Source organism: Balaenoptera borealis (assembly GCF_965194805.1).
Source record: "Balaenoptera borealis genome assembly, chromosome: 5".
NCBI lineage: Eukaryota > Metazoa > Chordata > Mammalia > Artiodactyla > Balaenopteridae > Balaenoptera > Balaenoptera borealis.
Window position 1 is genome coordinate 46523569 of NC_138862.1, and position 26193 is coordinate 46549761.

The 26193-nt window shown below is 40.1% G+C and overlaps 2 protein-coding genes across 4 annotated transcripts in view; both read right to left on the reverse strand.

Moving 5' to 3' along the window:
• GABRR3 (gamma-aminobutyric acid type A receptor subunit rho3) overlaps positions 1-9759 on the reverse strand; it is a 394852-nt gene extending 385093 nt beyond the window's left edge. The window contains exon 1 of the mRNA XM_082392131.1: positions 7970-9759. The gene's annotated coding sequence lies outside the window, so the exon portion shown is untranslated. The remainder of the gene's footprint in view (positions 1-7969) is intronic.
• A 151-nt stretch (positions 9760-9910) lies between these two features.
• On the reverse strand, positions 9911-24303 carry CPOX (coproporphyrinogen oxidase). 3 transcript variants are annotated; one of them, XM_082392135.1, is made up of 7 exons: positions 23434-24247; positions 20782-20925; positions 20084-20194; positions 19307-19448; positions 17045-17263; positions 13420-13524; positions 9911-11250 (listed from the first exon to the last, which is right to left on the reverse strand). In XM_082392135.1, the coding sequence occupies exons 1-7, from the start codon at positions 23954-23956 to the stop codon at positions 11163-11165; spliced, it is 1332 nt and encodes a 443-aa protein (XP_082248261.1). In that variant the 5' UTR covers positions 23957-24247; the 3' UTR covers positions 9911-11162. The 3 variants fall into 3 exon arrangements, with proteins under 3 accessions (XP_082248261.1, XP_082248263.1, XP_082248262.1); XM_082392136.1 differs by lacking the exon at positions 9911-11250 and adding an exon at positions 11284-11630 and having other exon boundaries at positions 23434-24303; XM_082392137.1 differs by lacking the exon at positions 17045-17263 and having other exon boundaries at positions 23434-24289.
• Between the last annotated feature and the right edge of the window lie 1890 nt (positions 24304-26193).

Genomic DNA, 26193 nt, shown 5'->3' on the forward strand with positions numbered 1-26193 from the left:
TATGGCTGTGTTGGGTCTTCATTTCTGTGCGAGGGCTTTCTCTAGTTGTAGCAAGTGGGGGCCACTCTTCATCGCGGTGCACGGGCCCCTCGTTATCGCGGCCTCTCCTGTTGCGGAGCACAGGCTCCAGACGCGCAGGCTCAGTAATTGTGGCTCACGGGCCCAGTTGCTCCGCGGCATGTGGGATCCTCCCAGACCAGGGCTCGAACCTGTGTCCCCTGCATTGGCAGGCAGACCCTCAACCACTGCACCACCAGGGAAGCCCTTTTCTTACTTTTAATTGAATACATCCTATTATATATTATGTGTTATAAATCACCTTAATTCTTTTTTAGGATAAGTCAGAAGAATAAATAAATAGATCCTCATAATTTGAAGGAATTATTTATGACTAGATTTAGATTTCTACATATAAGGAAGAAACATATGAATTATCCAAACCTAAGAAGAAAATGTTGAGGAAAAAGGAAAGTATTCTAGTAAGAGAACAGAAAGTATTGAAATTAATCCAGAGGATAAAACATCAAACCACAGAGATATAAGCAAGAACCATAAACTCTATATTAAAAAAAAAAAAAGATGAGTTATGAAAGAGGAAATGAGTTATTTGTTAGTATGCCTACCTAAATTTTTATGAAAATTATATATTTAAAAATATTTTCTGGTGTGAGAAAATTAAAGGGTTCAAGGATATGACATATAAGTAATGAAAACATGATGCTATGTTGTCTTTGTACATATACTTTTCAAAATGTGTATGCTTCTAACTCAAATATTTTTCTAAATTAAAAAAATGCAGATAAAATTTCATGCTACGTCAATAAGAGGATTTTAGGGCATTTCTGACTCTAACTATGATTACAGCAATACACTAAAAAATCATGAGGAACAAATAACAGTGAACTCAGAATGTCACACCACAAAAGGAGAGTAGGAATGAGAGGAATCCACCCACCTGGACACACAAGAACCTGGCCAGAGTGAAACCAAACCACGTAACAACACTGAGAGAAAGCCCATAGACTTCAGGAAGAAGCATTCTTCATCTAGTAACTCATTTTTCTTAAACAGAAAATCTCCTTCAATCTGATTTCCCTGCTCTCCTGTATTGTATCACACCAATCCAACCATGAATTAACGACACTGTAGTGGCAGCACATAGATTGTATAATAGTCCAGGAAGGAAGCCAGATATTTTCCCCAAGTCCCAGGCTGGCGCATTCCTTCCACTGAATTTCTTCTAATCTGGAGGGGATCGAGGGGGAGCAGTGAGGAGTTGTGAGCTTTTCATTGGGTAACTTTCATTTCCATTTCATATTCTAGTGATTGCCAAGGAAACCATGTTGAGGTTTTCAGCCACTGGTAGCAAGCCCTTCAAGTTGTCATTAAAATAAACTTGAAGAAAACAAAATAGAGCTATAAAAACAGGAACGTTTATTTTTTTAGGTTTCTTTCTTTACAAACACAACTCTGCTCAAGTTCCTCTATAACTCATGAGATGCTTTTGTGGTTAAGCCAGAGGGCCGCTATATTTAGAAAACATAACCCCAGAAACAGTGGTCGTTAGATGGTCATTGATTTCAATATAACTTCTAATCTCCCAAGCAGAAACTTTAAAGAGGTCACATATCTGGGACATTGTCCAGCACCCACCCTCTGAAATGCCTTCCCTGTATACCTTGATGTGTGTGAAATCTGTGACAGTTTATTTTATGAGCAATAGTTTTACTTATTAGCATAGACAGAAAAGACACTTTAGTTCCACGGTGAAAGTTCTATGGATCTTGAAGATTACAACCTGATAAATAATTCTTTCCTCTGAGCACATCTGGTCTCTTAAACTAGTTAGAAGATACCATGCATTTAAAAAATCTTAACCTGAGGTTAAAAACAGGAAGAGGTCTTTAAAACACTGATAGGGTAATGGCAACTCGTGATTAAAAAAAAAAAATCTATGTAAGAGAATGGAAAGTTCTTCTGATAAGAAACATCTATATTATGGAAAAGTATACATAATGAAAACAATGTTTTGAGATCTTAAAAAAATGCATGGCCTTTACTTTTTAACTCTTTTATTAATCTAATAAATGTCAGCAGTTAAAAAAATCAAATAGTAGTAAAGGCTTATACTGAAAAATAGCAGTTCTCTGTCCCATGGTCATCTACCCCCAGTCCTGATCTCCAAAAGCAACCAGTTTTAAATCCTTTAGCTTTATCTTCTGTTTACCTCTATATTACTAAATGATAAGTTTAATCTCTTTTCTGAGAATATTAACTAGAGGTCGGTCTGTCTGTTATCTCTGCTTTCTCTCTCTCTTATGTATTTGGAGGTTTTCCTCCAATATCTGATTATCTCTGCCCTTAAAGAGGCACTAAAAATTGGACTGAAAGCTCTAGATATGGGAGGTGGTGGGAGGTGGGTGGAGGGTGCGTAAGGAAAGAGCTGTGTGTGGTGAGAACGCCAAAGCTCCCTCCTCGTGGTGGAGTTTGGGGGGCTTTTTGTGTTTTGTTTTGTTTTGTCTAGAACTATTCTACAAAATTGTTTTCTAGAAAAGAGCTCTTGAATTTCCTGCCCAGCTGAAGGCCAAATCCCTTGAGGGAAAAGGGCGGACAATAGTTTAGAGCCCTCAGTCAGTAGGTCACTTTTCAAGAAAACCCCTATTTTCACTGCCAGCCTGTCCTCTGTCTTTGAAGAATTTAAATAAGAGAGGGAAGTGTTTAAGATATAAAGATAAGGGGGGGGAAATCAGGATACAAAATTGTATACACAATTTAACTAAATTCAAATTTACATGAAGTAGCTAGAAAGAAATACACCAAAATATTGAGTGGTTATGGTAATGGTTATTTCTAAACAGTGGCACAAAATGTGATGATTATTTCCTTTTTGATACTGTTATTTTCCAAAATTTCCACAAAGTATAGGCATTAATTTAAATATTAGGGAAAAATACTTGATTTTTAAAGACACACGTATCAGGATGCCAAAAGGAAAACCCACAGAAGTAGGTACATGTTGGTATCCAAGTAAAAGAGTTTTTCTGCCCTAGCTTAAAGGGTATAATTATTTACTATTAATATTTAGGAAATATGAGGATATTAAGAAATATCTCCTTGATATATTCAAATACTGAAATGGCCTCTTGTGTACCAGAGTCCAGCTCAAGAAATAGGACACTGCTAACTTTGAAGCTCTCTGGAAGCTTTGCCTCAGTCCTTTTCCCCACTCAGCAGAATTGTATTTGCCCTTGGTTTTTCATTAGAGTCTTATCACCTAAACACAGTCTATGGGCTAGCTTTGCATCTTTTGAATTTTATACAAATGGAATCAAACTGTATGTATTATTCTACAGGTTGCTTTTTTTCACCCCATATTATGTTTGTGAGTTTTGTGGATAATTCTGGTTTATATTTTTATTCCAATGAACACCTCTATTATTATATCTTTATTTAACATCTTTGTTCTCCATTTCTTTAGACAGTATCCATTAGTTCCCTCTAAAACTGCTAAGAAATTAGCACATTTACATTTCCTCCCTGGTGACTCCAGCAGGGGTAAGAAGACAAACTTTATTGTTATTGTTTTCTTCCTTTGATTTATCAAGATATTCTGCTTTCTGATTTCTCCAACTTCATTTTTAGTCCTTAAAAGTATAAAAATGTACACTATTTTGAACTGATGAGGATGAGTATAATATTTGTGACTTTCTGTCTGAATTTAAAAAAAAAAAATCCCACAAGGACTCAGAGGCAAAGAATACACAAATCAATTTTCACTGCAAAGTAAAGGAGCTGTTACAGTGGAGGATTACTGGACTGAATGTCAATATTATGACATAGTATGAGTGTGTTTCAGGTTTGGTAATTGCAATCATTGTTGCTTTTGTTGTGGTCATCCATGTACAATGCTTAGTGTCAGTCTATTTATCGCTTGTAAAAATAAAATACACTGTGTGTGTGTGAAAAAAAATGTCAAAAAAAAAAGTACACTATTTTTACAAGCAAATTTTGAAATTTTTTGATATGTCACTAATTTTACACTCCCCCAAATATCTTTTATTTGTGAATTAAATATATGCATTAATGTACGAATATGGACAAATAATTACATTACACACAAAAATAGAACTTCTGAAAGGATAAAAACGTTTTCTTACCTTTCCTCACTGAATTATCACATTGCCTCCCACTGGGGTGGGGGGGGGGCGGGTATAGACACCCTCTCGATTTAGATGAGTAGTCCTCAATCTTTTCAGGAGCATGTATCCTTTTGAGAGTCAAACTAACATTACGAACTCTAAGAAAAATGCACACATTTTCTCATGATTTCAGGCACCTCACAATTCAGGAATTCCCTAGGAACTCAAGATGAAGACCCTGCTTTACACATTGAAAATTACTGGGATTATAGACATTGCCAATTTCAGAATCTCTTTGTACTAAAGAGAGAAATGAAACATAGTGGAGCCATTTGACAAGATAGGAACATCACAGTCGACTTAAGTGTGCTTGGTTAAATATGTGATAACTCCTTTAGATAATATCTCCAACAATACCACAGTTCAATGAAGGAGAGATCTTTGTTCTCTCTCATCTTCTCTCCCTTCCTTCCTTCCTCTCCTCGTTGCTGTCCTGTTCTGTGCCTCTCTCATCACCCCTCTCCCCTTCCTCTTCAATTTCTCCTCCCCACCCACCAGCAAAAACAAAACCCAACACTCGGGATTAGATTTTCTTGAGCAAATGGGCTCCACCTACTGGTTCTTTAAGGAATTTCATATTTAAACAGAACTTGAGATGGAGACACTATCTGATATGTCAGTGGAAGTAATTTTAGTACCTGAGAAGACCTTGGTAATTTAGACTAGGATCATTTCTAAAAATCTGAACTTCATTCCTAATTTATCAAACATGTTACTTGGAGCATTTATTATTTTAATATATTCTCTTATATGTAGAAACATGGTAATGTTTTAACCCTTTTTAAAATCACACCCAACTTGTCCCTTTTGATTCCCTTCTTCCCTATTCCATTTGCTCAGTGAGCTGCTCTCAGGACCCTTTCTTGACACCTTTTTCCCTGCTCACTTCTCTGCCTCCAGTTCAGTCTTTGACTCTCCTTTCTTATTACACTGCATGTACTACCTCGGATGGCTCACCTACTTTTTCAATTATCGCCTTCACACAAACAACTGGTAAATATATGTTTCTAGACTACATTTCTTTCTCCTGAGCTTTAGACTCACATCTCCAAATACTGGTAGAGGTACCTTGCAGGCATGCCAGGCTGATCAAATTCACTCTCCTCATTTTTTTGATGGCATCCAACCTGTTCTAGTTACACATTGCGGTTTAACAAGCCACCTCAAATGTAGTGACATAAAACGGCAACTATTCTATTATGCTCACGGGTTCTGAGAGTCAGGAATTCTGTCTGAGAGAGCACAGCAGGGACAGCTAGGTAGAGGTGAGCAGACCATCTTTTGCCGTTACAAGAGAGATACCATATCTCCCTCACATTACTAAAACAGGGAGGGAGGTAAAGATGAAAAGGAGGTGCTTATTCTTTCTTTCATTGATATGTGTACATTATTTTTAAGTACCACTCTCTTGTTGAATAGCACATCATAAGATCCAGTACACATTAAAGAATTAAAAATTACTCTCAGCAGAAGTTAGTAAGTTAATTTGTATTGATATTGTGGACAATGTCACTTGCCATTTCTGTAAACAAAGGATGTTTTGGCCATAAAGCTATCAGCCACTGCAGCTGCCCCTAACAGTACACCCCGAGGGGAATTCAGGATGGAGAAAAACAGGATACCGGCCTTAGATAGTTAAGATGCATGTCAAAGGAATAATTTCAATGAGCCCAGATTCTTGCATCTTCTCATACATAGAAAGGCAGTAAAATCATTACCTTGAGATATCTGGGATTTTTTGTGATTAGCAGTAATCTTTTGATGTTCGACTACAGTTTTGCTTTTCTTTCCAGCAAAAACTCCTCTATATCCTGGTGGCTCCCTTTCCTCTTTGGAACTGTTCCTCAGAGCTATCTGAGAGGCTGCCATCCTGGGCTATAGTGCTCAGTAAGGTCACCGAAAAAAACATAATTCTCAACTTTTAGGTTGTGCATTTTTTTTCAGTTGACAATTATCATTTTAAATGTCCTTTGAGAATATCTACTAGTTATTTTTCATAGTTAAACAACTTGAACTACAAGAAATTGATAAATTGGGTTGAAATTTTGCATATTACACTCATGGTTAGAACGATGTCAAGCAGCAGGCATGGAGTATTCTAAAAGCCTCAGGCTGCCTCATCAAATCAGAAACTGGAAGCAAGTTTGACTAGACCTAAGCATAGGTAAATCTCTATGAAGACTTTTACTTAAAAAATGCATTATTCACTTGCTGGTAAATAATAGAGACATTCAACTAGTACAACTTAATTGTGAAACTTTAGTTTTGTACCTTCCTAACCATCTCTTAAGAAAATAAATCCATGACAGAGTGAATGTGGCAACTCTAAATGACCACAAAGCCAATTTGCTTTCCTAAGTAACTGAACTTGTGTCAACTCATTGAAACCATGGTGGATTAGATTATGCCCAGTTTTAATATTCAAACATGTTTTGAAATGTGAACAGGAATTAACAGGTGAAGGATACTTTAAAATACTGATGAGTTTAACTTCTGGAATCAAAACCAAGTGCAGAGATTGGAAGATGGGAATGCAATTACCTTGCTCTGCTGGTATATGCTGGTGTGTATCTGGCATAAAACCACCTGTAGAAACAAGTCTGAGAGGTTTTACATTGCATGACCCATGACTCAGTTTCAGGTTACAATGTAATGATACTTAGTCAAGCCATATTGCAGATGTCCAAGCTTCACTAACTTGAATGTGCTAATGTAGGTTTATTATGAAATTGGAATTTACATGTGTGTTTCTTTGGAAAGAAGGACCAACTTTCTTTAAATGTGGGATTTCAAATACATAGTTAATATTTGTGGCAAGGATAATACAAACATCCTTGAAAACAATTTCTAAATGGGCTCTTAAAAGATGTTTACCGGGAACTTCTATCTTCACAGACTAGGAATGAGACGGTTGTAAAGTAAAACAATATTAAGCTTGATACCACAATATACTATTGCAAAACAATGTTGGAAGACAAAGGTTAACAGGTCATTCATAAGGTAGCAGACTTTATAAATGAGGAAAGACCCACCTTAAATATTTTGAAGTACAGTGTACTCTGAGTGACTATATGAATACAGACTGTGATGACAGCAATACTAAAGGTAAAATGTGCTGAAGGGGACAAAAAGAGATTCCAAGCAGAGAAAGCAGCAGCCTGAGCACAGGTCAGATGGAAGAGACTTGGGGAATGTTCAGAAAAATGCAGAGTGGTGACACGCAGTCTGAGGCTGAGGCGCAGGGGAGGCATGGAGGAGAAGACACGGCTGAAAAGAGAGGTCTGCGTCTAATGGTGGATTGCTTTCAATGTCAGATTGAGTTCAGAAACTCTTCTGTAGGAGAAGGGAGGATGCTTAAAATATTTGAGGAGGGCAGTTAAGAATGGGATTTAGTGAAGTAATTTTTTTTTTAACATCTTCATTGGCGTATAATTGCTTTACAATGGTGTGTTTCTGCTTTATAACAAAGTGAATCAGCTATACATATACATATATCCCCATATCCTCTCCCTCTTGCATCTCCCTCCCACCCTCCCTCTCCCAACCCCCCTCCCTCTCCCACCCCTCTAGGTGGTCACAAAGCACCGAGCTGATCTCCCTGTGCTATGCGGCTGCTTCCCACTAGCTATCTATTTTACGTTTGGTAGTGTATATATGTCCATGACACTCTCTCACTTCGTCCCAGCTTACCCTTCTCCCTCCCCGTGTCCTCAAGTCCATTATCTACATCTGCGTCTTTATTCCTGTCCTGCCCCTAGGTTCATCAGAACCTTTTTTTTTTTTTTTTAGATTCCATATATATGTGTTCCCACATGGTATTTGTTTTTCTCTTTCAGACTTACTTCACTCTGTATGACAGACTCTAGGTCCATCCACCGCACTACAAATAACTCAACTTCGTTTCTCTTTATGGCTGAGTAATATTCCATCGTATATATGTGCTACATCTTCTTTATCCATTCATCTGTCGATGGACACTTAGGTTGCTTCCTATTCGGTGAAGTAATTCTGAAGGGAGAGAATGGAGGTCAGAGTGACCAGAGGCAGGTAGGGTATGGCAAACATTCAGGTGAGAGGGAATGTGGGACCAAAGTAGAGTCATGGCAGGGGACAGAGGCAGGAAATAAGAAACATTTCAAAGGTGGACTCAACAGGATTTGATTAGGGCAATAAGGGAGGGAATGCCAAATCTATTTTGTGGTTTTGGGTGTGAAAGGCTATGTGGTGGTTTTGAAGATGATCACAAATCCTTGACACTCCTCCCATTGAGAGCTGGGGTCTAATTCCCTCCCCAGTGAATCGGGAGCTGTTCTTAGCGACTCACTTGTAACCAACGGAATGTGAAGGACGTGACACTACATAACCTCTGGGGCTAGATCGGAAGGCACTGCCTCTGTTTGTTGGGTAGAATGTGTGTTCTGAGCCACACGTAGGTACCAGGTCCACAGTCCAAGCTGAGCCTAGCTCTCAAGCCGTCCTAGCCTAGGCACAGACGTGTGAGTAAAACACCTGCAGACAATTCCAGCCTTGATGAATTGTAACAGCAAATGAATCACGGGTGGATAAATCATAAATAAACAGATTACCTGCCCTATTAATCTGATGCTCTTTAACGCAGAAAAGGTTTTATTTCATGAATTACTCGGTTGAATAGGTGGGTAAGCAGAGTATAGTGATAAAGTAGTGGTTAGAAATTTGCTCCAAAGCATTTATACATCCCCCAAATTGCCACCCCTTATGACCACCAACATACATGTGTAAGCCAGGAGCAGTTAGGTGTCCAAGACTCAGACATCAGTACAAATCTGAAACAAATTCATTTTGAATAACAGCAGAATGACTTTCCAATAGTTATGCAATTCTGTTACGTTTTTCCCCAGATATAGTCTCATCTGTAAGAAAAATACGTGATTACTGAAGAGTACGAAAAACTGATAGGCACAGAAAATTTTTGAAATTTCTCTTAGTCCAATGCCCAGACTCCAAGAGCCCTAAACACAACTAAATAGGCTGGCAGATCTAAATGATGGGGACTTTTTATTGTAAAAGGCAAACTGAAGTTTATTGAACATTTGTTCCTATATGCCTAATAATGTTTTTTCTTTCATTTAATCAACTTTGTTGAAGTATAAATCATATATACAATAAAATTTCATGATTTTAAGTGTCGAGCTCAATGAGCTCTGATAAATGTATACAGTCTGGTAACCACGGCCACAATCAATACACAGAACATTTCCATCACCTCAAAACATTCTTTTGTTCCCTTTCACAATCAATTCCCCAACCCCAGCCCCTAGCAATCACTGATCTTTCTCTTGTTAGAGTTTGACTTTCCTAGGTTTTCATGTAATGTAGTCATACAGTGAGTGCTCTTCTGTGTCTGGCTTCTTTCACTTGGCATAATGACTTTCTGATATTCACCCATGTTCTTGCCTTTATCAATAGATGTTCCTTTTCATTGCTGAGTAGTATTTTAACATATGGATATATTATAACTTGTTTATCCATTCACCTGCTGATGGGCAGTTGTGTTATTTCTAGATTTTGGCTATTGAGAATAAAGCTGCTATGAAAATTCAACTGCAAAACTTATATTTTTCTTGGGTAAAATACCTAGGAATGAGGAACTATGGTTTTAGTACTAAGAAATATTTATCTTCCCTATATCAATTACCCTGGAAAAAATGAAAAATACAAACATTTCTTAGTCATATTTCATAATAAAATTTATCAGCACGCCTGTTGTAAGAGTTGAAGAATTCATACATTTTCCAGCTCTACAGAGTCACACATGATCATACATTCAACATATTCCAAGATAATGCTTAATAATATATAGGAAGATAACATTCCTTACAAACTTCAATATATTATGAATAAAATATTCACATTATTATATGAACAAAGAAGTCTTGAGAACTCTGTTGTGATTTTCTCTTAAGAGCAAAGGTAAGAGTTGCAGAATCTCTAATTTAAAAAGAGGACGATTTCAATTAGTCCATATTCAAGGAAATATATTTATAAAATGCCTACAAGCTTCTTACACTAGTTATGTCTGCTTTCATTAGAGAAGGAAAATGTCTCTCATTTCCTAAATTCACAACATCCCCAGGATTGTTCTTAGTCTAAACCTCCATACAGAAATGTCTGGAATAGAAATTTTTAAGTATCAGAATCCAAGGGTATAAGCTTTCACATTCAAAAGTGCAAAGAATCTCAGCATCAACAAATTATAGTTCTACAAAAATCAAAACTACAACTTAGATATCCCTTGTTTAAATAACAGTGATGTCACTTTAGAGTCAACTATAGGTAGTCACTGAATTGTAACACATGCAGAGATTAAGAAAATTTCAAGTATTCCTAAATATCTATCATTACAAAAGTCAATATTTTACAATATTATGATCTCTAGAGAAAGATATATAAAGATTATGATCAAAGAAACTTCAGTAATGACAAAGTAAAATTTTTACTTTCATTTCCAGTTGCTTTCTAAAATTACTAGTCTCAATCTCATTGAATTAATGAACATAAAATTTATCCCACAACAGACTTTTGTGGCTGAAACTAAATCTTTAAAAAATATATGAAACAAAAATAACATGAGAAGTTTCCTGATACAAATTATAATATTTAGACCCCCTAAACCAATTCTTGGAAATTGTCACTGTTTGTAAACTAGTCATATCAAATGATTCTAAAAGTATAAATGAGTTTTACATCAACCAGTTGACTCTGACAAGCTGCCACCTCACCACCCATCACCGACAGCATCCAGCGGAAGCTTGTGGTGCTTAAAACACATTTCAGCAGGAAAGGAGGCAGACTCCAGGGCGGAGAAGACTGGAGCTCTGAGACACAGGTAACTAAGTGCCACACAGTGGCGGTGGTGCCAGCCAGCGGAGCAGGGGGCCCATTGTGTGTCCCCCAGACCCTAGGAAGACTGCTCTGCCTGCATCAATGCACCCAGTCCCTCGGATGGCGCAAAACGTCCACAATTTCAGCTTCTTTGGAGTTCTCTGAGGGTGAATGCATGTACTCCCATCTATGCAGGTTCAAAACAGAAGCAAAAAACGTAACAACAATAAAAAATAAATAAACAACACACATACCTCTTTATCTAAAATAAATGAAAAATAAAATTCTAAGAGTAATAAAAAGACTTATACCTCTTTGTCTTCACTACGCTTTCAAAAAATATTTGCTGCTAAAGAAATAAAGTTTCTTAATAATTCCTGAGCATACTCTAGCTAATATTAATATTCCAGAGCCAAAACATACTTTTACTATAAACCAGGGTTTCATAAAGTATAGAATCTCAGGTGATCCATGGGCAAACTTTTTTTAGCTTAGTACTTCGGCATTTATTTTAATGTGTTACTTTCTATTTATGACAAAAATGTTGGTTTGCCTTTAATTTTCTCTCTGAAAAAAATAAGAGTATAAAATTTAAGTAAATAATACCTCAGATTATATATAAATATACAAATATGGTCAAAATGGTTAAACTGTAGTATGAAATCTGGCAAACACTGGTTTAGATCAGAGGCTGGCAAACTTTTCCTGTAAAGGGCCACATAATAAACACCTTAGGCTCTTGGGGCCACATACCTTTTGCAGTCTCTTGCCTATTCCTTTTTTATTTGTTTTTAATAATCCTTTAAACATGTAAATTCCATTCTTAGCTTAAGGGCTGTACATAACCACAAGTGGACCTAGATTTGTCCTGAAGCCTTAAGTTTGCAGACCCTTAGTGCAGACTTTAAGAAACTAAAAATAACCTATTGCATTAATGTTATTCAGTTGAGCGAGGGATTGATTTATAATCTGCCCTTACCTGCAGTTTGGAATGTGCATTATAATTAGAGGCCAGCAGAGATCAGGTAGACTACCCGAGGCCTTAAGATCTCATGTCTACTTTTTCTTTTTTTTTAAATTTATCCTTTTTTTTTTTTTTTTTTTGACAGTTACTATATTTCATTGTTAGATTTTTCACAATCTTTTTTTTTTTTTAAAGTAAAGTGTCAATTTCTTTATTTATTTATATTTATTTTTGGCTGTGTTGGGTCTTCGTTTCTGTGCGAGGGCTTTCTCTAGTTGTGGCAAGCGGGGGCCACTCTTCATCGTGGTGCGCGGGCCTCTCACTGTCGCGGCCTCTCCTGTTGCGGAGCACAAGCTCCAGACCCGCAGGCTCACTAGTTGTGGCTCATGGACCTAGTTGCTCCGCGGCATGTGGGATCCTCCCAGACCAGGGCTCGAACCCGTGTTCCCTGCATTGGCAGGCAGACTCCCAACCGCTGCACCACCAGGGAAGCCCATGTCTACTTTTTATCACATCTTGCCTCTAGGGTGGCAAGAACACCTAACAGTGATGTGCATGAGAATCCAGCCAGGACATGAGATCCCATGAACAACAGCTAAACAAGGACAGAGCCAATGCCATTCTGAACGTAGTGACAATGGTAGAGGGTACTGATCTCACAAGGCTAGATCTGCACAGCAGAATGATGCAAGGCAGACCTTCAATGCCAGCCAGTCCATTCTTATTTGGATATTTAAACTCATGGAGAAAAGAAGATTCTAGCTCTTCTAAAACAAGCAATGGTCGTATTTTTTCTCATCTTTTCTATTTCAGTCTGGATCCACACCATTCTCACTTCCTCAAAGCCAAAAAAGTCAACTGTAGATCTTTATTAACCTAATAGCACCAACATAAATAGATTTTTAAATTCCCCACAGAGATTCAATTAACCTTTATGGAAGCACACCATGGCAGCACGTAAAGCATCTGAAATAATCCCGCATACTTTCATACAAGCTTAATACTTCATAGTGGAGAATAAGACCTTTCCCCACAAGTGCAATCATTTCCAATAAAATTAAAGAGTTGTTATGTTCATATAAATGTGCTTTGCTCATAGCTCCTCCTAGAAAATCACCAAGTAGGAACAGTCAATCTAGCTCCCTAGACACCATCATCCACCCTATCTTCTCACTCCCTCTATCCTTTCCCTGCTCTCACATATAAAGCTATATCATTTATCCTGCCACCCCTTAAAAAAACCAATTTGATTCTCCTGTGATTTGCCTGTGATTTTCTTAAACAGGCAGCAAAGTCAAAACCAATGAGTCTTTAGGAAAGACATTTGTGGTGTCAATGTTCATGTTTTGTGGAGGGTAGGGAATAACTATTATTCTTATGAGTTATTCTTACCGGGCGGTGAGAGGTAAAGACATCAAGATGCTTTCTATCCTGGATCCTGGAGTGAAGAGGCCAAACTTTGTACCCCGATCATACAGCAGGTTAAATTCTACATACCTGACATAAAGACATCAAATAAGATTAAGGATTGGCTGAGTAATCCCTTTCTTAAGATTAGTCCATAACAAATACTTAAAGGGGGGGCATCTTCCCACCACCTCCCACCCCATCAGCTGGAACTGGCATAGAAAACACCAGTCTCGTCAGTTGAGTTTTCTCCATCTGGAAAGGCATAAAGAAAAGGCTATTCTATCCAACAAACAATAGGATATAGATTCAGCCCCAACATAGAGCAGTTACAAAACAATAAGGTTATGTTTTCCAATAAATAAACAGAATGAACACAAAGCTTAGAACTTGAAGGCACAAAAACAATTAAGAAAAGCAAATGGCACCCTTTATCAGGATAAAACAGCTCTTTCTGGCCCTCGCCTAGAGTCTGAGATGCTTCACAGTCAAAGACTTCATTTCACTGCTAATAACTCACACGAACTAAGACAGTGTAAAGCTCTCGTAATTGAAAAGCCAAGAACAGATAACAGAAATCTATTAATAATTACTAATATATTCTAGATATTTCCTTTTCTTAAACTAGTTAACAGCATTAATAAACAGTCATATAATTCAGTCTTCCTGCAAATTAATGACAAAGTCATAATAGAAGGTAGTGATTGAGTTGCAGTGCTCAGTCCTTAGCATCAACTAAAACCTGGTTCAGGATATTAGTTTTCCATGAACTGCCATAGAGTCATATCTAAACTCTGTCTAGCTTAAAAATCTGTGATTGCCTTTAACATCAAGAGATCCTTTGTAAAAGGATCTCTTCTCTCCAATTTCAAAAGATAATTTCTACTACCCAAAAGAATTGAGAATTATCCATAAATCTTAAAATTTCAATAGTCCCCCTTCATATCATTTCTCAACTCACTCAAAAACTACTCTCTTGGTCTAAACTTCCCTCAGATATTACCGTTTATGCATTGGTTACTGTATTTAATCACAACTAGAGAAAAATATTCTCTAGATTCCCGCAGTCCTTCAATTTTTAGAAAGCAACCTTCACTGTGGAAACTTGCCAAAGGCTCTGAGAAAATTTAAATAAATTACATTCATGGATCCCTTTCTAGTCCTCACCATTTATTTATGACTGATTGAGTTCTGTGCACAAATAACTATTTAATACCTTCTTATGTCTGTTTCAAAAGATAATTTAAGTGAATCTTCTTAACTTCTTCCTAAGACCATGGAAAAGAACTCCAGTCTCTCAGCTCCCTTTTTCACCCCTGATATTACCCTCCTGAAACATGATATTTAAGGGATGGCTGTGATTCTCTATTTGTACAGATGTCTTGTTCAAAGACCCCTGTAAGGAGCTCCCAAATGAGCCTCTATAGGATCCCTGTGCTGCTCTTCTGTTTTGAGTGAACAATGCTCCTTTCTGTGTATCAGCCTGACTCTCACCAGGTTTTGCTTAGATCTGATCTTTCTGATCCTTTCCATACATTTATCCTCTCCGAGGTTCCTATAAACTAAGAACCTTAACCACTCCCTTCAATTTAACTGATACCTACCACTGTATCCTGCTTCCCTTTCCCAAAATACAGCAAAACAAAAAAGAAAGTCTAAGACTGGAGGTTCAAGGTCTGGGGAGAGAATAGTAGTAACTGAGGACAAGAGACTAAATGAGATAGCCAAGCAAGAGGCTGCAAAGTCAAAAGAGAAGCAGCCTAACCACTGCAGGGGAAAGTCATACAGAAGGGGATGCAAGGAAGTGGGGAAGAGTAATACAGATAATGGGTTATGAATGCCGTGTAAGAAAGTGAAGACAGGGCTCATGACCGCAGCAAAGAGCTGGGGTTATCTTAAGCCCCAGAGATTACTGCCATTTTAAGGCCCAGAGACATGGGTGGTAGAAGGAGCCTCTCTTTGAAAGTACAGTCATCCACCACACCACAGAAAATTAACCTAATACCCCACACTTCCGCCTAATTCAAAAAACACAGACATGAAATGATACACACAAATGGAACTTTCAAAATATGTTGTCAATTAATAATAAAAAACAGAACAAGCAAAATAAAACATCATTCCTATGTCCAAGAAGTTTTAAAGGCTTCACCTCATTAGTATTCACGAAACCTGCTACCTTTGCATAAGAAATCTTATGCAAAACTAGAACATTGCACTTTCCACAGAGTTTTTTTTTTCTTCTTTTAGTTTCTTGCTTGTTTTTTATTGGAGTTTGTTGTTGTTGTTTCCACAGAGTTTTAAATTATCCTCTTAGGATGGTCTTCCCCACTAAACTGTGAGCTTTTCCCAGCATGGTCCCTAGCCATAGGAGGCACCTAATGATCAAGTGAAGGGAAGGAGTAGTAAAGGTGTATCTGGGAAATCATGGGACCAAAAAAAAAAAAAAAAAGTCCCAAAACAGATGCACTGTTAAAGAACTGTCTAACAAGAACACTTAATCAATTCTCATTTTCCCAAGTTTATAAACAGGGAGCAAGCAAGCAGAGGTAGTCCTAAGAAAGAATAAACAACAAACATTTACCTTGAGACTTTGAACATTATCTAAGTTGACCTTTTAGCTTTACCTCAAGTACCCAAAGTTTCATATGCCCGAGACAAAATTAACATAAATGAGGAAATCCATTTTATAGCCATGGACCAGTAGTACACATGCAATTAAGATGGTAACGAGAAACCGCTGTGAGAGGCAAAATTGGATAATTTGGAGCTGATTCACAATCACACCCCCGCTGAAGATGACCTCACACTGGTCACCCAACTGAGCTCACCAAGCTGAGTGCACAAAGCAGGGTGGCTAAGTTGAGCATCACGGTCAGAAATAAGACGTACTTAACTTCATTCACATCTAAGAAAGTCTGCAAGTTTTGAAGGCACGATGACCTGATTCCACACCTGGGATCTTTTATTTACTAGCTGTGTAAACTTGGGCAAGGGACTGACTTTGCTGAGACTAAGTTTTGTCATCTGTAAAATGATGATAATTACACCAATCTCACAGGTTTGTGAAGAAATTTAGATGCACACTGCCTAACATATTAGCCAGCACATATTAACATCTCCATAATTAATAAATATTATCACTAAGTGTAAATAATTTCTGAAAAGATTATTTTCATCGTAACAACTTCCATGAAAACCTAAAGATAAATGAAAAAAATGTGTGATTCCAAATTTACAAAGCAGCAAAAACATTAAATGATTCTCCTATCTTGGCGTAAGGCTGGAAGGTATTGCTAGAAGAAACTGTAAGAAATCAGCTGAAATAAATTCAACAAGTTCTTACTATACGCCTAATATGGTTCTCTAATATATACACAAATTAAACAAACTTTGGTCTTTTTATAATACTATTTTATACAATGGTTTTTAATTCACTTGATATTTATCTAGTTATGAAAAGAAATTAGGGTGAGTATTAACAAAACTCTGACAAAGCATCTGCCCAAGACAACATATCATCCACTCTTATTATGGCTGCTCCACTTCCCAACCTCCTACCGCCCAGAGTTATGCAATGAGACGGTTCATTCTCCTGTCACTCACTCACCGTCCTCTCCGGAGCTGCTGCCACAACTTCTCCCGGGGGGTGAAGGAGTCATCACAGTGCTTTTTCACAAGGGGGATATAAGAAGGAATGACAGCCTGGGTACAGCTCTGCACAAAGCGAAAGACCTCCTCCTTGGATGGAGAGTCAAGGTCATCAAAAAAGATACCCCCGATGCCCCTCCGCTCCCCACGATGGGCTATAAAAAAGTAATCGTCACACCTGGAAAATACAGCAAGGCCAAATCAGGGACCAAAGAGGAAAAAACAGAGAGACGTGAAAATCAGTGTGAGCATTTCAGCTTAGCGCACCATCCCTGACTAATGCCAGCACGGTGCCCTTACTTTTTGTCCATGTCTGAAAATGAAACTAGAGTTTTAGACAGATTTCCTGCAGTTATCAACAACGAAGAAAATGCTTACACTTTTACCTACAAAGCAATAGGCAAGCTAGTACATGTCTATCTGAAGATGTGGCACTCTAAGACCTTTACTGAAAAGAAACAGAGTCCACTATTAATACTGTATTTCCTTCTTTTTTTTAAAGCACTGTATTTCTTAAAACAAGTGACGCTGCTGCCCTCAGAAGCACTGCTACTTTCGCAGCAGGCAGGAATCCTCTACCAACAATGACACAAACCAGGTCCTTGATGGAGTGCTAACCCCTAAGCTGTCTGAATCAGTTCTTATTCACCAAAGGAAGGTAGAGTAAATTATCTCTAAGGTCTCTTTCGGCAATAAAATGTGATGACTCTATAGCATGCATAGCTCAGGGGAGGGTTGGTGGAAGGAAATGTTCAGAGAATGAGTCTTCGGAACATTAAAGATTGCCCTTGTGAACCAGCACATGAAACTATCAATTTGTTCTTGAGTCTTTGCCCACCTGTGCCTACTAGAGCAGATTTCCTAAGTCTTTCCTAATTGCTAAATTTGCAGTATAGTTTACATCCTGGAAATAGTTTTCATTATCTCTGTATAATGAGGGTTCCTAAATAGAAAACCTGTACAAACAAAAACTAAAAGCTATTGAAAAGGTTATCTTAAAAATAGACTTAATAGCTTAAAGTTAAGAAGAAAAAAAAAGGCAGCAGATGCAAATCCCTAGAACTGATGTGCTGGTATAATTCACCTTGACTGTTGACTTCTTGGCTTTTCTTCATAGGTACATTTTATGAACAGAGTTAAAGTATATCCTGAGCAAGGCTGTAAAGCCAGCTTTAACTAAATCATGTTATTTCCAAATCTCTTTTCATGATATTATGAAATGAAGAGATTTACTAAATATGTATACTAAAAACTTTTTAGCTAGCCCACATCCTAGATATTTTATTAATACTACTCGGATAAAGTTCTTCAGTAACAGCGATAAAAGGGAAAAAAAAAAAAAAAAAGAGAGAGAGAATGTCTACCCCACCAATCCTCCTCCTGAAAGGAAGCTGATTTGTAAGAGAAAAACAACCCTTCATCCTACATCTGTGTGTCCATAGCTGTCCAGTGTTTAGTGGTAATGTCAAATCAAAGAGAGGTTATTTAAATGTCTTATATTTTCTGAGGATTTTAAAGCTGAACTCCATATTCTTAGATAAATAACATCAAGATTCCACAAATATTAGCACTAAAAGCAAAGCAAAAAAAAAACCCAAAAACCCTTTCTGTTCCTCCTTTTTCTAGAATGGCAATTTGCTCTAAGCAGTGTTGAGTACCTTATTATTCCAAACAACTTATGCACAGACTCCATTCCACATCTACCAAATATCCTGGGTCTCCTCACAACTTTTTTCTTTACCATTAGAGTTCCTTTCACACAGTTTCCAATCCCACTTTCTCCTTGTCCAAAATCTCCAGTACATTTGCACCTCTCCTAACAGTTCTCCAACCCTTCCCATGCCTTAACACATTTCCATGGCAACGAGATGATAATCCTCGTGTGGGATGAGAATTTAATATCCCACTTTAGGATTAAAAAGCCTCTGATTCTCAGGCATATATCACCTTCAAGTTTATATCCTAGATCATCTGGTATCAAAAATGATATTGCTACCCAATTTTTATCACAGACATTCAAATATTCCTAAGAAAATAATGTATTAAAACCACTTAAAACTCGTATCTCACTTCTGGTGAAAGGAAGGAAGGGAGGGAGGAAGGAAACAGTTCAACCTTCATAAGCTGAAAAAGATACTTAGTGACACAGTAGTGCCTTCAGGATCTGCAGAAGGAATGTTAAATACTTAGGGGTTATGACAAGTTCAATAACTTTACCTACCATTTTTTAAATTTGGGGTAGAGATCTGGACCATGCTGGTCACAAGCCTCCTTTAGAGTCCTGTGAAAATGCACTGCATCCTCTTGGTTCAAGTATGTTGGGGTAAGGTCACATCCACCACCAAACCACCACTGCTTGTTACCTACCAAATCAAGACATGTGATTCTGATGTGGAATTTGAGATGCAGAACAGTACTCAAAAGGAAAAGTTAAATACATTGCTATAAATGCCATCACCTGCAGAGACAGCAAAAGGCGTCGCTTGCACTGCACAGGTGCTCTGACAGGGTAACAGTTGGCCCAGCTAATGGCAAACATAGACTGGAACTATATTTACATAATGAAGCATGATCAATTGCATCCCATCTTAAACCCACTGACAACGCACTAGTGACTGGCAAAGCTACATATGTGGAAAATAATTTCCAAAAGCAAGTTCTCAATGGCAACTTAACATTGCATGTGAGGTTTTCCTTTGGATGTAATAAATTTATATTTGCAAAGAACCCTGTGTGCACTTTAAGTTCGGGTTCATTAAATCATTCCTTGTGTGTTGGAGGAAAATGGGGATGCCAGAGACCAGGCAATACCACTTTCACTTTTCACATCTAATAAATAATCCATTGCACCTGCCAAGGAATAAGCTTTCACATGCTTCCCAAAAAACCTAGTTAAGATGGTATTTATTTTTTCTTGATTTTAGATGTTATGCCCCCTGACGTGTTTTAAAATACACATTTTGCACAATAGTACTTTCCACACCTCCATAGCCCTTACCGTCGGCTTCTTCTACTTCAAAGTATCTGTAGTTGAAATGGATAGTAGGAGCATGAGGGTTCTTGGGGTGGATAACAGAGCTCACACCCATAGCAGAAAACGGCAATTTACCTGGAAAGTAAAACACGCAGTGAGCTGCACTCGATCACCTGGCTTGAGACAAATTAACTCCAACATGGTTTCTGAATCAATTTTCAAAGGCTGCTTTTCAATTTGTCTCTTAAAATATAATTTTTAAAAAGTAACTGTGTCCTCAAGTCCATTCTCTACGTCTGCGTCTTTATTCCTGTCCTGCCCCTAGGTTCTCCGTAACTATGGACATATATACACTACCAAATGTAAAATCGATAGCTAGTGGGAAGCAGCCACATAGCACAGGGAGATCAGCTCTGTGCTTTGCGACCACCTAGAGGGGTGGGATAGTGAGGGTGGGAGTGAGATGCAAGAGGGAGGAGTTATGGGGATATATGTGTATGTATAGCTGATTCAATTTGTTATAAAGCAGAAACTAACACACCATTGTAAAGCAATTGTACTCCAATGAAGATGTTAAAAAAAAAAAGTAAGTGTGAACATGTTCAGCTGGCATATGCACCCAGATGGAATTTTACAGAAGCAATATGTACTTTATAAATAAAACTTGCGGGGAGAAAAGGTTTACAGGGACTGTTAAAGGCTGTTGAGATTGTCTGATTTACCATCTTTCGTCTTCAGCTTTTTTCCTCTGCTTCTCATCTGTTTTGCTGCTTCCTCAGAAAGATTTCCATGAACGACAGAAATGCTCACCCCGGCCTTTTCAAAAACATGCCCGTCTTGAAGTACACAGCTGATGCCACCACCTCCTGTTTATGGAAATGTAAAATGAGGAGAGAATGTAAGGGTATATGCGAAGTTAAAAACAACTGCTGCATGAAGGTGGTGGGATTAGGAGTTATTTTCCTCCTCTATTTTCCAAATCTTCCATAATATCAGCATATTTATAATTTTTAAGTACAATAAAATTAGATAACCAGCTTAGCTTTATGACATTTGCTACCGATCATGGGCGGATATTTTATCTCCCCACACCACCCGACTGAATACTCTTCTACATCCTTATGTCATCATCTAAAATGAATCACTGGAATAGTTTCCCTTCAAATAAGACTGTTCACAATGGCAGCTGTCAGTTGTGATACATGAGAGAAAGCTAAGATTAAAAACAGGAATAAGTATATTCAAAGAGTGTTCCAGTATTGCCAAATTTAAGAGTTCCATATTGTTTCAATTGTTTTTTCTCCGTGTGCTGTTTGCCTTTTAATTTTGTTTACAGGTAATTAAAAAACAGATACTGAAATGCTTAAGGAATTCGGAAGCTTGAACTGAGTGAGACACACATTAACATTTAGGTATATGAGCTTTACTACTAGTAGCTGGTTTGTTTTTCTAAGACACTAGAGGTACCACAAGAGTTCATTGTTTCATGAAGCTTCATGTTTGGCTTGTTTTATTTCTAAAAATTTTTAGAGCTGGATGGGACATAAGATGACCCAGTACGACCCTTGTATATTTCAAATGAGAACACTGAGGCCCAGAAAGGCAAAATACTTTCTCCAAAACCACGCAACTAGTAAGTGGCCCAAACAATTTGTCTCAGGACTTCCCTGGTGGCGCAGTGGTTAAGAATCTGCCTGCCAATGCAGGAGACAAGGGTTCGAGCGCTGGTCTGGGAAGATCCTACGCGCCGCGGAGCAGCTGGGCCCGTGAGCCACAATTACTGAGCCTGCGCGTCTGGAGCCTGTGCTCCGCAACAAGAAAGGCCGCGATAGTGAGAGGCCCGCGCACCGCAATGAAGAGTGGCCCCCGCTTGCCACAACTAGAGAAAGCCCTCGCACAGAGACGAAGACCCAACACAACCATAAATAAATAAACAAATACTTAAAATTAACAATGAAAATTAATGTGACATTATCAATAATAAATTGTGAAGCTGAAATAAACTTTAAAAAAAAAAACCAAAAAACAATTTGCCTCAGTGCTTTCTAAGCATCAAACATTATTTGCAGTACTTCATATATATACACCTTATTTTACCCTTATAATACATTCATGTTATTTAAATTTCATTTCATAGATGAGGAAACAGGCACAAAAAGTAACTACTGAAGGTCACACAGCTAGTCCAGGTTGTGTCCTGATTCAACAGTCTTCACTTTAAAAATTAGAAGATGGAGGACTTCCCTGGTGGCGCAGTGGTTAAGAATCTGCCTGCCAATGCAGGGTACACGGGTTCGAGCCCTGGTCCTGGACGATCCCACATGCCGCGGAGCAACTAAGCCCGTGCGCCACAACTACTGAGCCTGCGCTCTAGAGCCTGTGAGCCACAACTACTGAGCCCACGTGCCACAACTACCGAAGCCCACGCGCCTAGAGCCTGTGCTCTGCCAACAAGCCACCCCAATGAGAAGCCCACGCGCCGCAACGAAGAGTAGCTCCCGCTCACCACAACTAGAGAAAACCTGCGCACAGCAACCAAGACCCAACACAGCCAAAAATAAATTAATTTTTTAAAAAATTACAAGATGGAAAACACTATAAAAACCAGATTTAACTTCATTTAAAATAAATGTGGCAGTATCACAGCCCCAAATCAGCTGATGAGAAGTTGCTGCAGTAGTCCCAGGTAAGAAGAATCAGAAATCCTTTAAGTTTATGACCAAGATGTAAGGTTTCACTGTATAGGCAATAACATGGTCATGAATGTAGGACGCTGTAAGAACTAGGTTTTAATACTTAAGTATTTTACCAGTGGAAATAAAGATTTTCCTGGCAGGAAATCTGATGGGTGCATTTGGCAGAACTACTGACAAGCCAGGTCAAATATTTCTTGCGCAACCTGGGAAAAAGACACAATGACACAATAACTCCCTCAGCTGGAGGAGACTGGTTGACCCTTAGTAATGAGGAGATGACTTTCTTTTTCCATCTCCAAAGGAAGAGAAAGGGTAAACGCACCCAGAGAAGCTAGAAGAAATGTGGAGAAAATCTATGCTCAGTTACAACCTTGGACATCCAAGCCTGTTCGCTAAAACTGACCTTAAGACTTGTATGAAAAATGCCATATAAAATTGCAGATTTTTTAAATGTCCAGTACTAGAGTGACAGCAGATCTGGGTCCACACCTGCAAGCTGAGGGCTGATGACCCTGTCAGTATCAATCGTTTTAAAGGTGTCCCTTTTAACCTAGCAGCCGCTGTGTAGGTACCCCTTTCCTTACTCCCATCCCCTATTCTGACTCATTTTCTGCCGGCAAACTAAAGCCCGACCTCTCTTCCCCATCTCCACCTCCCGCTAGGGGCCGACCTCCTCACCTTCCTTCCTCTCCCACCGGTCCACAGAGAAGCGGGCGCCCCCGTCCACCTGTGCCAGCGCCTGGCACACCTGGGCCTGGGTCTCCAGGATCAGCAGCTCCATCTTGGTCTTCATGTCGCCCGGCCTCCTCCGCAGCTCGTGCAGGTCGGTCACAGGCGAGGCCATGAAGCAGCTGCAGCGGCGGGCCAGCTCGTCGTCCTCCTCCTCCGGCCTCCCCGGCGAGGGGCTCGGCGCCCCCGAGCTCTTGCTCACCATCTCCGCCCGCTCCACGTGCCCGAAGGCGGCGGCGGCCAGCCCGGCCAGCCCCGCCAGCGCCGCGGCCAGCCCGGTCCTCAGCCGGGGGCCGCCTCCCGCAGTAGGGCCGTACCCCAGCCCGCGGCTCTGCTCGGGGCAAGCGGTGCCAGGGGGGCGGCAGAAGCGTCCGGCCGCGCAGCGCAGGGACCAAGAGCGCAGCTCCCCGCAGCCGCCCCGCGCCGCGAGCCAGCAGGGGCCCGCGCTCAGCCTGCCCAGGTGCATGGCCATGCTCCCGCACTGTCACCCTGGGCAGTGCCCACCTCCCGCAGACAGGCCCCTGAGCGCCCTGCAGACCCAAGCAGCGAGCGGCGAGTGGCGAGCGGCGAAGGCAGAGGGAAACTTCGCCGGAAAAGAGCTACTACCGGGTCGGCTCCCCGGCGTAGAATGCCGGGAGCTGTAGTCCCGGCTTCTATCGCCGCCTGCAGGGGCGCGCCCGGGAGATAAAAGAATCCACCGTCCCCAGAAGGGCGGGTCCCACGGGTTGAGAACTGGGGTGCTGGGTAGGAGAGGGCAATGGAAGCGAAGGCGGAGATAAAAGAGGCCTTCTTGTCACGTACAACCTCTGGTCTGCGGTTCACCCAATCACAGGGAGAAGACAAAGTAGGGCTGGACGCGCTGAGGGCTAACGGGGGGGAAATGTGGCCAGAGACCCCTGCGCCGACTTATATTTCTAAACAGCGTTGCAAACCCTGACTCCTGTATGTATAGAAGAACATCGTCCCCGGTTCTAGTCCTCTAGAGCTTCTAGAGCTTGTAGGATTGGTGGGGGCGGAGCCTGGGAAACTCCTTGCCTATGGGCTAGTTTTTAAAAGGAGTCGGAAACGCTAGTTAAAGGACTCCTAAGAAAATCCTAGGAAAAGACTTTCTGGGATCAACTCCATATCACAGTTCTATCATAAAAATCTTCCCAGGCCTTGCTTCTACAGTGCCCACTTAATTATTTTAGAAATAGGAAAAGCAAAATGTTTTACTAAACTGGCATAGAACTTAGGAACTGGTGTGTCTGGCTGCTCAAGGAAGAAGAGATTTAAACATACGGATCCTACAGCTGTAGAGTGCTGCCAAGTATTTCTCACGTTTAGTACTTGCAGCAACTCCGGTAAGCTAGGCAGGACAGACATTCACACTCCTTCCTCTCCTGACCCCCAGCGCGCGCGCGCGCGCACACACACACACGTTAGAGAGATGAGGAAAGAAGCTAACATAGATTTGATAGATTTTTTTTGTTCCTGTAACCATGCCACAGTTCCATGTTGTCTGGACATAAAAGTGTAAGAAGGACTGTCATGGGCTAATTTGTCCCTTAAGTCTCCAGGATGATTTTAATTTCTAGTAGTAGATAATTACGTAAGCCACTGGTGGTGGTTTCTACGTTTTTTTCTTGGTGGCTAGATGCAGTGATGGAAATTCCATGGCTGCGGGTCAAACCAGTTTTTCAAGGCAGTATATTTTATCATCCACAACAGCATCCAGCAGCTCTTACACAGAGCATATCATTAGCTGGGTGGGCATGCTTGACTCTCTAGCAGATTCAATGAGTGTTAAAGGCCTGGATTAAGAAGTGAATAAACTACGTTGGGGGAAGATTTTAGCTGTAGTGTAACTTGCCAGGAGGCTGAGTTGGCAAAGGAAAGAAAAGATAAGAGCTATCACTGTATAATGCAGCCCACTGCAGGGAACATGGGGGCTGAGTGAGCACCAAGAGGGGACCAAACCGAGCCTGGAAGCCTGGCAGGTCTTTTGGCAGGGGAGACACCAGAGCTGAAGAACCTTAAGGAGGTTTAGCCCTCAACAGGGTGAGGGAGGGTCTGGGAGCTCTGTGGGCGAGGGATTAAGAAACATTAGCTGGGTATTAACCCTCCTTGACTGGTCTAGACCATTGAAAAGAATACCTCAAGGTGTAAGGGAGGAGGTGAAGGACAGATGGTGTTTGGGTTCAGAGAAGAAAGATCCACAGGGCAGTTTGGGGCCTCAGCCCTATCCGGGATATCCTTGCTGCATCCTGGGTCCTGGGCCTATGCACCTGCCCACAATCACTTTGTCACTCCTAATCTCATTCCTGCCTCACCTCTCTCTACCTGGGCAACTCTTTTGTGCCTTTCAGAACTGGAATCTGGCTTCACCTCCCACTGATGCCATCCCTGACACTCCCAGGCTGACTTGGATAGCATCTTCTCCTCTTCTAGGCTCCTGTGCTCACCCCTATCTAACACTTGTCCTACAGACAACACATCTGTCTACCCCACCAGACTGTGAGCTTCGTGAGAGCAGGGTCTGTGTATCCCCAGCACCTACCACAATGCCTAGCATGTGGTTGGCTCTGAATGTTTATAGAATGAATGATCAGAGGGCAGACTGAGCAGGAGAAACTGCCAGATGCTCCAAAGGAATCAAGAAGAAAGAGTGTTGTGAGACAGTGAGATGTGAGGGGAGGGGGAGAGGGGGCAAAATTGATGAAGGGGGTT

Bases quoted from the DNA above. Each gene is read 5' to 3' on its own strand.
- CPOX (XM_082392135.1), bottom strand. From the start codon at position 23,956: ATGGCCATGCACCTGGGCAGGCTGAGCGCGGGCCCCTGCTGGCTCGCG. The intron at 19,449-20,083 runs GTAAGGGCTATG...TTGATTTGGTAG, and splicing joins TGAAGTAGAAGAAGCCGACG to GTAACAAGCAGTGGTGGTTT. The intron at 17,264-19,306 runs GTAGGTAAAGTT...TGTATTTTCCAG, and splicing joins TACCCCAAATTTAAAAAATG to GTGTGACGATTACTTTTTTA.